This window comes from Mya arenaria, chromosome 12, assembly GCF_026914265.1.
Source record: "Mya arenaria isolate MELC-2E11 chromosome 12, ASM2691426v1".
In the NCBI taxonomy this organism is placed as follows: Eukaryota; Metazoa; Mollusca; class Bivalvia; order Myida; family Myidae; genus Mya; species Mya arenaria.
Window position 1 is genome coordinate 13,162,077 of NC_069133.1, and position 12,698 is coordinate 13,174,774.

General features: G+C 34.8%; 1 protein-coding gene and 2 non-coding genes across 3 annotated transcripts; 1 reads left to right on the top strand and 2 right to left on the bottom strand.

Moving 5' to 3' along the window:
- The first annotated feature begins 6,036 nt into the window (after positions 1–6,036).
- Positions 6,037–6,926, top strand: LOC128210459 (protein CEPU-1-like). Its single transcript, XM_052914809.1, has one exon. The coding sequence runs from the start codon at positions 6,054–6,056 to the stop codon at positions 6,924–6,926; it is 873 nt and encodes a 290-aa protein (XP_052770769.1). The 5' UTR covers positions 6,037–6,053.
- A 1,812-nt stretch (positions 6,927–8,738) lies between these two features.
- LOC128212663 (U4 spliceosomal RNA) lies at positions 8,739–8,879 on the bottom strand. The gene has a single exon (XR_008257569.1). It is a non-coding gene; the product is annotated as a U4 spliceosomal RNA (small nuclear RNA).
- A 1,630-nt stretch (positions 8,880–10,509) lies between these two features.
- Positions 10,510–10,650, bottom strand: LOC128212662 (U4 spliceosomal RNA). The gene has a single exon (XR_008257568.1). It is a non-coding gene; the product is annotated as a U4 spliceosomal RNA (small nuclear RNA).
- Between the last annotated feature and the right edge of the window lie 2,048 nt (positions 10,651–12,698).

Sequence of the window (12,698 nt, forward strand, 5' to 3'; positions counted from 1 at the left end):
ATGTTTGTGTTTTAAGCTATTAAAACACGGTTACAATCTCGTTGTCTATAAATAAAATTTCCAAAAATGCATTATTTAGTAAGTAGTTAAAGGTTTATCACTTAAAACTTATGTTTGTTATGCGTGCGTATGTATTGATTTTGAATAATAGTGTCACTTTAATTAAAATGTTTTCCAATGGGAATTATGCATCGGTCTACACTTTTCACCCAAGTACCATCCTATTATTGAAAGAGGCTTCGTATAATAATAAAATGATATGTAATAAAAAAGCGTCTTGTCTAGAGATTGTCTACAGCATAACCATCATGAAGTGTTTTTTCATACATCTATGATATACGAGGATATAAACTACCATAGAGTACATTCAATGTTACAGGCACTTGACATATTCAATTGATACATTATTTAAGAGGTCAGGTTTGGTATTGAAGCATGGACTTACTTGGTTATTTGGTTCAATTGTAAGGTCTGTTGATTTTTTTCTGGAAATTTAAAGGCTGTGCGAAAGTTGTGAATCAAGACTACATGTGCCAATACGTAGCTCAAAGATAGAAAACCGAACATGAACTTGAATTTACGAATGACAGTCGACGAGTAAAATTGTTCAATATTGACATTTCCAAAACATTCAGTTTTAGACAGCATACATTGCCTGAACAATATTCCTTTTGGTTTTTCACTTCATCGGAGGTAGTCTAATTTGTTTTGGTTGATGTTTAAATGTTTGGCTACTGAGCTTGCTTCTATAGTTTCGCATATCAATATTGCATTGGGTGTTATTAAAGATGATTAAGGATGACGCTTAGATTTTTATTTATTATTGCGTTCAACATAAATGATAACTTTTTACAACATTTTACAACATTTTAACAATTTAAGACCATAGCTTAAACAAATATGATATGTAACGAGACTGAATTCGGTTGACAATAACACAAGTTTAAAGTACTTACACATATTTGAGTTTAGCAATGATGGTGTAGAAGCAAACAAACCCGAATCAAAGCAAACTCTTCTGGACAAGGCAAGTCACAAATACTTCCCGTAAGACTAGTTTATTACCATTAGCCAAAGAAGCTAACTTGACAGCACACTTAAAAAACAGCACAACATTTATTGCGTTGGTTCATAACTAAGAAAGTAATGTTGTTCAATTGAGAATACTAAGTTTCTATATAACATTTCGTTAACCACGGTGAGACAGGTTTTTTAAATGAATGTTGATCAAACTGTTCTCATCAAGCAATATGTTGGTCAATTGATATCAAATTACTCTATAAGCCAGACCCTTACATTCTTTTTTGATAGACTTTTCTGAAGTTGCACTTTCAAGCAGAATAGGTTATTACATTATTGATATTGATGGATTGCAGTAATCAAATACAGCAAGACAAAGATAATCTCAAAACAAATGAAACTTTTATGATAAACCCAACATAAGACTCGACGAGTTGGCTTGTCTATGGCGTAAATCCCCGTCGTCTGTACTGAAACCTATTCATTGGACAACAACAAAAAATTGTACTGCAAACGCTCTTCTAATGTCTCTCATTGAAAATGAATAGATAATGGGAGCCAAACCACGTAAGAACGGGCATGATGATTTCCGGGTTGATAACGCAGCCAGCGCCGCATATCCAATTAAATGGTAAAATTGTGATTGTGAAGCTCATTCTAATCGTGATGGTTTATGGGACAGTGGGACGCCTAGGAGACAGGTGTGTATGTGTTTGACACCTTGCTTTTAAAATGTTGTTGAATCATGAGTGGTTCATGGCCACCGAAGCTTGGCAGTATCGCCGTTGTGTATTCGTTAGGTCATTACACCGCTGGTACCGAACGACCGATTCGATTTCAAAACTTTTAATTTGGTTCTAGCCGCACAATTAATTTGAACATCAACGAAAACTATCATTATGGTCTGAAAACTCAAATTACATTATATATGTATCAGACTATAAGATATGCCCTAACCTCTGCGGAAATGTACTGATCACATGATATTCCAGGCGGAGTCGGGCAAATCCACAATGCTTAAATAAGAATGAATACCCTGCACGGCGTCATCCGCTTCGGATAGTAAACGCCAACTACCTATCAAGATATATTATGCACATCTTCATGATAAAAGATGAAAGCCGTGCTTCCCAAGACGTCAAAGGAATGCCAGAGATCACAATAGACAGAGCCGTAATACCAAACTTGATTGCTCAAATCCAAATATTACTGAATGGCATAATAAATTCATCACTCAAATGTCTCCAAGAAAAGTGAGGACTGAACCTATGGCAAGAACAAAGCCGATGATAGGATGTTTTGTTTGTGCAGATACGTTCTGCACTGTGTCCTTGGTATTTGCAAACAGTTTTCCTGTATGATCATAACTCTGTATTGAGAGAACAACACCCGTATTGAGAATCAAATCGTTCAAAGAGGGTTAAACAAAGTAAGGCAGCCAAGTGGTATCCACAGCGCGCTCATGTAATTGTTTTCACCATGGAGACAACCTTATCAAAGTGTGATTTGTCAGTTTGCGTATCCCAGTTAATTACGTTTTGAAGTAAAACATGCAATTCGGATGTCGCGCACATCATAAGTACGCTGCACAGACGTCAGATTGTACTTTCACATAGGCCCTTATTATATGGTTTATTGCCTCAGAACAAATGGAAAACCTATTTCTGTGTCAATAGAGTTTCTCTTTCCTTTGTGTATAACATTGATACAAATCTACAAATAATTGAGCAATTGCTTAACTCGTTTATGGCAGTGGCGTTTGTGCCTAATACAACAAGTTATCTTTAAGTAGAAAAAACAATCAGCAGCCAAAAGTAATTTTTCGCCCGAATCACAGAATCGAAAAATAAAACAACGGGAGAGAATCTGTTTAACTGCATGTTAGTGCATTGTTTTCGTCTTCAAAAAGCTCGAATCGTTCAGTGCTTCTTGTGTTAACATACACCTCGCTAGAACATTATAGCACCGATACAATATTGGTGTCCATTTGATTATTTTGGTTCAACTGAATAACATTTCAATTGAACATCAAATGTACTATTTTGCAAATTTAATCGATTTTGTCGAATTTGCAAAGCTTAAAAAATTGGAATAAATATAAATCAAACTGGCTGAGAATTGTTAAGAAATTATTAACTTCTTAAGTGTCGGTCCAATCATGCTCTATTCAACTCGTCGTTCTCTCCATGTAACATACTGGGTGTACTTTGTCGGTCTGCCGTCTTTATTGGTAGATACTCTCATCTTAGCGGATGTATCATTATATATGAAAGAAGAAACCCTTCAGCATAATAGTGATATTTTCATAATTAATTAATAGATTAATTAATAGATATATATCACAAGAGGATAATTTGGCAATTTGTATTGTGTACATAACATCATTTTAATTTTATGTTTAATTCTTTTTCCTCCATGCAACATAGTGGGTCTTCTTCTTTGAACTGTTGCCTGTACACCCCTCTCATTTCACATTCCTTTTCTTCTACCTTTATCCTTTCTTCCGTCCAACTAACTGATTACAGACTAAAACAACTTGTGTTTTTTACATACCATAGTTTACACAACACGACTATAAGATTATAATTATACAAGTCACCGCAACTCGCGCAAGAGCCTAAGCAGCGTGTATGACCTACAGAAGCGAGACATAGTATAAGCCTTAAGACTTTCTTCTCAATTCTGTTTACACTTTTGTTTTGTGCATAATCAACATGCTCTTTCTTTAAATGCATTGCATATTTGGTCTTTGTTAACTATGATTATGCTCGAATTTGTTAAACTAAACTAATTGTAAATATTATATCGAAATAAATATTGTTTTATCCAAACCAACTGTTGCCTAAAGTGGTTATCTACAACTGACGAGCATACTCCTGCGGGAGGCTGCTTTTACATGAAAGAAAAAGAAATACGTTATCGAAGTGGTATTCATAAATAATTATATATTGATGAATATACGTTTGACAATTTGTACTCAGCTATTAAAAATAATGTTGCAATCTTGTTATCAGTAATAAATAGTTTCCATAAATGCATTATTTAGTAAGTAACTAAAGATTTATCACTCAAATGTATGTTTGCCATACATGTGTATGTAATGAATTTGAATAAGAGTTTCACTTTAAAGTTGATAACATAGGACAAAAAAAGACTACCTACTAAAATGTATCATAATCTTAGACATGTGTTTGAGATCGATTGCTCATAGCAAAATAATTATAAAACAATGATTACCGAGTACATATTTTGCTTTTAACGAATACTCAGCAGCGATACTGCCAGAACCTTTAATGAATACATTTAACGGCTTATTTTTAAATTGATTGAAACCATATCTGTCATTCAATTTAAACATATCTGTCTGAAAGCGTCTTCTTATGCATTTCAATCTATATCACTATCCATCAAAGCTGAATAAAAAGGCAGAAAAGACAATTAAAATGCAAATTAAAGAAGCAAACTTCCAGGTGCATACAATGCGATAATGTAAAATGCTATTGTAAAACACACATAAAAATCAATAAAAATGAATACCTGAAGCACATTATAATTGATCTATAATTAAAAATTTATACTCAGTAGTCCGCATTTTTTGAAAACAAAATCATATCGCACCACCAGATTGACGACTTGCACAAATTTGCAGGATCAATCCCACGTTATTACGTACGTTCATTGAATATGATTTCATTGCTTCAACAAAGAATTTCGTGGAATTTAGTTGAAACCGTCAAATTGCGCTGTTTGTTAAGCGCAAATTAAAAAGTATACGCTTATGCTGCAAGCACATTTGATTATTTTTTTATTTGAACATTCTCATGTTGATTGATAATGCAATCTTCATGTCATAATTTTATGGTTTCCTATGGTTTTCTTGTATTATTCTTTTACGTATTTCTTGCAGGAAAACTGCGATTTGTTTAAACCAAGAAATGTCAGCCCCCGCCAATAAACTTGTATCTGAATGCCAATATACGATAGTACATAAAAATACCAACAGCTTAAATGTTTTAAATTGAAGAGGTATTCTAAGCTTTGACAAGTTGTACTAGTTACTCATTATTCGGGTCACCTATTACCACTCTGCCCGAGCGACATCTATTAATTCCAATAACATTAAAACATACATACGCATTTCTAAAGCCCAAACACCAATTGAATATTAGATATATTCTGGAATTTGAGTTGTACACGTGGAATTAAGGATAGTGAATATGCCTGTTGGTCCGAAGTGGTGTCAACAGATTGCCATCTGAATTGATCTGTTTGTATTTCATCGGGCAATTTACTTTAGAAACGTAACGTATTAAATCGGGTCTTCTAATCTTAATCATTAGACAAAACACCAGGAACAGAGATTTGGAAACCATTTGTCCGCAAAGCCTAGGGTGCTGTTGGTCTCGGAATCAATAGTCTTGACATGCGAGTGTTTATTTCAATCATCGACGTATGGCATTTAGCAAGCGAATAGTGCCTTAGAATGTCTTTCTGGTCTCTGTAAATTCTTCAGAAATTGTTCAGTATAATTGATCTGTTCAATGTGAAACATTTTTTTTTCTTTTTGATACTACCTCATAAAGAAATACATAATAGTTTTATTTAGCTCCCCTGGCTACTTTCAAACTCTCTGGTTAGTCGGATTAGGAAAAAAATAATAATCGTGTTTGGTCTTGACTACTGGGTTGTTTCTGTAGTTTATTATATAAGCATTGACTTAGAGTGAAAGTATTTCCTACTAAAAATGACGTACAATGAAATTTAAATAACCTTTGAATAAAACCAAATATAACTCGGACTCAGGTTAGACACATTTAAGCCAATTTAGATATAATTGCATGATAATCAATTACTGATATCTTTGTTCTACGGTAGGTAAAACACACAATTAATACACATTTCGAGATAACAATATTTTATGTTTAATTTGGCGCTGGTTTATAACATTATGTAATTTGCAGGTATGCTTTTTCTGGTAGCGATGCAAACCCCCAGCAAGTAACACTAGTAATGTACGGCGAGGGGAGGACGTCATGTTGTCGTGCCGTCTGTCTTCCAGTTTGGATCCCAACACGGTCTCGGTACGCAGGGAATCATCTAAGGACTCTTTCCTGACTTCCGGTACACGTGTTCTCAAACACGTGAACCAGATTGAGGTCGTCAAGACATACAAGAGTGAATGGAATCTTTTTATTAAGTCAGTCACAGACTCATTTGCAGCTAATTACACGTGCAAGGCGGACCATCAAGTGCTACTGTCAGACGTGCAGCTTTTGATCCTGTTTGCTCCGAAAATTGACTATAGCGGTATTAGCTCACCGGAAGAAATCGTCGATGAGGGTGGCACAGTGGAACTTACGTGCGCATTTACTGGCGAACCTTTACCAAAACTTACGTGGTTTAGGGGTGACGTCAAACAACTTACCGGCATCACGGGGAGTAAACTTGTTATGCGCGACGTCAAGCGTTACGCTACAGACTTCTACACTTGTCGTGGTGAGAATTCCGTCAGTTTCGAGGATTATACGATCAATCTTATCGTTAAATTTCATGTAGAAATTGACGTCATGGAAAAGACCATTTACGTCAAGAGGGGAGGTATGTTTACGCTCTCGTGTATTGCTCAGGGGGCACCGTTATACGATGCGTACTGGATTGATGTGCATGAGCTAAAAGTAAAATCGTCGATGTGGAAATACGACTTTTACTCGGAGCCGGCAGGCGCACATGTACCGGCTAAGTTCGTCACCTTGGTTACACGCACGGGTACCCTGACCGTTTTCGACTTCGGAACATACACGTGCGAGGCGAAGGGGGAGGGGACTGTTGCCAGGGCAACCGTTGAAGTCATTGAGCATAAGGATTCTAAAGAGCATGTACCACATACATCAAACGGATTTAATTAAAACATGTGCTAAATACGAAACATGAATTGAAAATAAAAACGCTTCTAAACAGCTAAATTCAAAGATTGGAAACTTGCAGAACGATATCGACCTCAGGTGTCCAATGGACAAATAGGTTTGTAGCAGTTTTGGCGTGAATCTTAAATTTTGCGGCCTGGTGACTCCATATTGGTTTGATATCATTTGAAAGGGTGCTTTTTGCTCATTACTCGTATGTTTTAAAATGACCGAAAATATAGTTTAAATAAAATTATTGCATTTTGGATTTTACTTCTTTCTTTCTAGTGTCATCGGAGGTACATTAGCATATTTTTTAATATACCAAAGCCCCAAAACCTTGTTTGTAAATTATTATGTAAGATGGATGTTAATAATATTTTTTTGAGTTATATGTTTCGTAAGTATTTATATTCAGAACGCTTTCGATAACCAGGTGTCAATGAAATCTGCCTTTGGGGTACTTGTTGAATGGGAGAAAGTTGAAAAGTTCTTTGGTTAATAGAAAATATGCACGTGCACTTTTTAATGTTGTATATCGTTAGATGGAATCTTTTCGATGAAAGGTAGATTCGGAAGAATTAGTTCCGTTAGGAATTCATGGATATAGGCGGTCGACATGTGTTCTTGGATTATTGTTTAATAATTGTGAGCATAATGACTAATTAAGCATATACTATTAATTCAATAAGTAGATTGCAACTTGTCGCATTAGATGTTTCGCGAATTTTGACAGGTTAACAAGCAATTTCTGATCGCGCGTATTTAGTAATTCAGTGAAAATGATAATGTTCGGATGATGCCAATTATATCGATTGATAAATGTTTTTCCTTGGTGTTGGAGATTATGACATAAGTCATAATAATACGCAATGGTAGCTATCACCAATGTCTGCCTGACAGAGTTAACGCCATCGTAGTTCATATTCGAAACATTGTCGTTGTTTCTATTGCAAACTTTGAATAAGCAACTTCTTAGCTGAAACAGATTTATTGTAAGATTTATGAGAATTTTAGTAATCAGTAATTTTCTAACTAAATTTCTTGTTTAATATTTCAGTAGAACCCTCCCATTTTCAAACTACTGAGCTTTTCTCTGTAGTTTTCACCGAATAATTTATAACCCATATCAAAATCAGAACATGTAGTTCAAACAGCGTTAATATAACAACATTCACATCGTTCGGTTTAAGTAGCTTGTTTCTTGTTACAAGGAGTAAAAGTAAACCATTGTTTTACATTTTCACGCTGAGATAGCGTCGCATTCAATACTAGGGTTAGCCCCACCATGAATTTGGGTCTTACAATAAAGAAACAAAAGATAAAGCTGATGTGAATTTTATTGAAGTTCGAACCCAGCTGAACTCGAAACTGCACTATTGTGATTCGAAGTCAAATGCCTTATACATTATTCCACAAGGCTTGCTACTAGCGGATCAAAGGTGGGGGCGCAATCGGGGCACCCCACCCCCTAAAATCGTCAAAGTTTCATTTTTATTTCAATAAAGTAATAAAATACGCCCACTATGCACAATTGTCTACATTTCCATGGGAGAGTATCCCCGATCTCCCTGCCAACACTTTCAAGCAAATAAATTTCGGTTGTGAGAATGGGTGCACGTAAAAAATTACGCTCCTAAGTTACGCCCCTTTTACTTCAAATCCTAGAAACGGTGCTGCTTAGTATCAGTCAAGTTTTTCTATGCTTCGATAATATTATACACACACTTTTTGTAAAATAGTTGTCCTGGTCAAATATAGCCAAGTCAATACCAAGTGCAGAGGGAATTGGTTGGACATATGTGTAAGTTTAAGTCCCCATAAGGACGCTCATAAATTGCGCTCGCCGCCCATATTTCAGGGCGTCGGCGCGGGGTATTGGGTATAGTTTTCAACTACCAATAACCACGCCTCGGATTAACCTCATTGGCTATGGTACCGTTACTGCGCAAAGCTAAAGTTTGAATGACAAATTATGTATACATATGAATTTCTTTTATTGTTATCAATTTCCTTGATAGTAACAATGCATTTAAAGTATTGAGTTAAATACAAAAATAAGCCAAGACGTTCTTTTTCAAAGGTCTTAATAATTATGATATTATACTTTATTATATCCCTTTCTGACAAATTTCACAAATGAGATAATACGTTCCCTTGAAATAGTCCAGTTAAATGGCCTTATTAACTAAAATGTTTCGCCAAAATCTATGGAATGTCGTTAGGGCCATCGCCGATGAATGTGTTGATCTGAAACGCGATACTCGATAGTACGATGAAGAAAATGCGAAATCACGAAACTACGATGATGAAAACTCGCCAGTATGATGATGAAAACGCGACAGTACGATTTTCATTATCATACTGTCGTGTTTTTATCATCATACTATCGGGTTTTCATCATCGTACTGTCGTGTTTTCACCATCGTATTATCGCGTTGTCATCATCGTACAATCGAGTATCGCGTTTAAGATCAACATATTCAAAGGCGATGGCCCTAACGGCATTCCGTAATAAAACAGTTCAGCACGTTAAGCGTTGCTGTATTTTCTCACATTCTTTATTGTTTTAGTTGATGCTGGCTCTGACGAGGCTTATATTTTAAAATTGTAATTATTAACACTCGTTTGAACACGTATGAGCTTATGTACGTAAACATAATTTTTGTAAATGGAATTGTGTTTAAGTGAACTTGTGTTTTAATGACAGTTTCAAGGTTGTTATTTAACCATTTATTTATATTCTGTTTTCCCCGTTTTTTGTAGATGCGTGTGTGGTTTGTTTTCAAAGTGTGTACGTTTGTCGATCGTTTATTGACGTTTGGGATTCTTAACAGGGGTATTTTAACCTGATAATTTAAATTCATACCACTGGGCTTGTCCTTGTAGTTTTAACTGTATCATTTATTAAGCTTATCTAAATCTCAATTTCAAAAGACGTTATTTTTACAGTACAACATTCACATCGTTAGGTTTTAGTAGATTGTTTCTCTCTAGTTCCAAAGAGTTAACGTATATCATTGATCTTCATGTTCATGGTGAAATAGCGATCACTTTCTAGACTGAAATTGATCTCAACTTGAATTTTGGTTTAACAGTAAAGAAACAAAAAATATAGCTGGTGTGAAGTACAACCCAATCAGAATTCGAACATGCAATATTCTGATTCGAGGTCTGATGCCTTTTCCATTAGACCACTAGGCATGCTATTAGCGGATCCAAATTTGAGGGTGCGCCCCAGTGCCAACCTCTCTAAAATCGTCTAAGTTTATATTTTATTTCAATATTGGAGAACAACAGTAATAAAATACGCCCAATATGCACCATTTTTTACTAAATATTGTCTAAGCATTCATGGAAGAGTACCCCAACCCCCTGCTAGCACTTTAAACCAAATAAATTTCGGTTCGGAGAACGGGTGCAAGTCAAAAGGCAAGTCTTCTGCTGCTGGCAATGGAAAGAGTCAAGTTGTATTTTCTTACGAGAATACTACACACATACTTATTATTAACTGCACTGGTTAAATACAACCAAGCTTTACCAAATGCAGAGTAAACTAGTTGGATGTTTTATGAGAAAGTGGCAGTCCCCGTAAGGACGTTCATAAATTGCGCTCGCCGCCCATATTTCAGGGCGTCGGCGCGGGGTATTGGGTATAGTTTTCAACTAGCAATAACCACGCCTCGGATAAACCTCATTGGCTATGGTACCGCCACTGCGCAAAGCTAATTCTTCTTGGACAGATTCTGTTTATATACTATTTTTTTTAATTTTTTTTTTTACTTTCTTTATTATTTGGAATATATTTCAGTTTTAAGATATCAACAACAGCTAGCATTTTTTTCTTTTGTTATGATAATGTGATAAAGAATTAACATTATATTATATCCCTTTCAATATCGGACAAGTACGATAGTACACTCCCTTTAAATGTTACGCTTTTATTGTCTACTACAAGCTTTGTTAAAAACCTTATTCAATGCTATATCGTCATAATTGTCTTAAGTAGCAAGTACGGCTGAATTTACTTAGTTCTTCATAGTTTTGAAGTTGATGTTGGATCAAATAAGGCTTATATTTCTAGTATTGTAATAATGTGCTATGTGCTAACGACCGCCAAACCACAGTGTTATTATGCATGTTCATTTCTCCTAACGTTTGATTATGGGTAGGAAAATTGTATGATCTTCGGAGAAATAAGAACTAGTGTCATGGCCTGGTATTTTCGATGCGAACAAATCAAGTCAAATATTTGTGTGTAGAAAAAGTACAATTTCCTTTCGTATGTTTACTAAGTTATTTTTCAATGTGAATTGTGTTGTTGTTGACCTTCCTTCATTATTTCAGCACACGCCAATGTTATGAGGGAATTCTACGAAGAACTTAGTACAGAAATGAATTTGATTACACGGTGTTATGGGCTTCGCTTTCATTTCTTATGAGCGCGCCTGTCCTTATTGTTAAGTCATTCTCTAAGTCTTTAAATATTTCAAAATCTTCAACAGTGTGCTTATATCTAACAGAGGATTATTATTTTGTAATTTATGTTTTATATAAAAGTAAGTTTCAGTATGATATCAAAAATCGTTTCATGCTCTCATAAATATAATCAGCCTTTTCCAAAACATAGTTTTCAGGTGAAGACCTGTTCTAACATAGTTTCATCCTTACCAATAATAAATGTACCAAATTCTTATACCAAATTCAAAAAGTGGCTTTGTTATCTGCAAATCACAGTTATTCACAAGCTGTTAGCTTTTATGGCGTGGAACATACTGGTCAACAGATAATACTGTATTTTAAGAGCTTTGTTTATTGAATGGTCTCCTGCTTCCTCCTTGTTCATAGAGGGAGTCTACACAACTTTAGTTTTATTTTATTTTCATTAGCTTTTCATTCTAAAACATATCTAGAGTATCTTGCAATTTTATAAAATAATAATAATATAATGATGACAATACATTTAGAATTTAAGGCCAACAACAAGTGTTCGCTCTATCATAAACAATATTATAAATGAAGTATGTGTTCTCTGAGAGTGTAGTTGCGTTAAGTTAAAAAAAAAAAAAAACGTTTTTTGTATTGAATCTCTTTTCGAATCAGACAAGACACACTTTAAAAGCAACTCAGCTTGTCCAAACCTTCACTTGTTTCATTATTTAATTGCTATGAACGTCATCGTAATAGTTAGAGTACGTAGGTGAACAAATGTCTTGTCTTCGCAAGTTTCATTTATAATATTTGTTATTGATTTGTGTTCAGATATGTTTTGGAAATTATTAGGGCGAAAGCGTTAATGAAGCTGACGGAGAAAATGTATAATTTTCTAACCCTTTTTATTTCAGAGAGGTTGTCGAATTACCCCAAAAGACAAAATCATTTATATCAGAATTGTACGTTGTATAACAAAATATTTTGATGGCAACAGTTCTTTAAAGCTGCACTCTCACAGATATACCATTTGTACACCTTTTTGTCTTGGAAAGAGATAGTTTTTGCATAAATATCTGCAAACCAAAACTTAATCAGATTATGGATATTTTTATTTCCGTTCAAAAAATAATGTTAAATGGCTTAAACCGTTAGTAACGGTTTAAGAAAAATACATCAAACATTGTTTTTTGAACTTAAATATAAAAATCTGAGATCTTTATTTTTGTAAGCAGTTTTATATAACTGGTTCCGATGGATGGTCGCAAACATCGGCTCGTTTCAAGACAAAATTAAAAAGTTGTCAAAACGTTCAATCTATGGGATGCAGCTTTAAAATAATCA

Excerpts from the sequence above, each read along its gene's own strand:
- LOC128210459 (XM_052914809.1), top strand. The coding sequence starts at position 6,054 with ATGTTGTCGTGCCGTCTGTCTTCCAGTTTGGATCCCAACACGGTCTCG.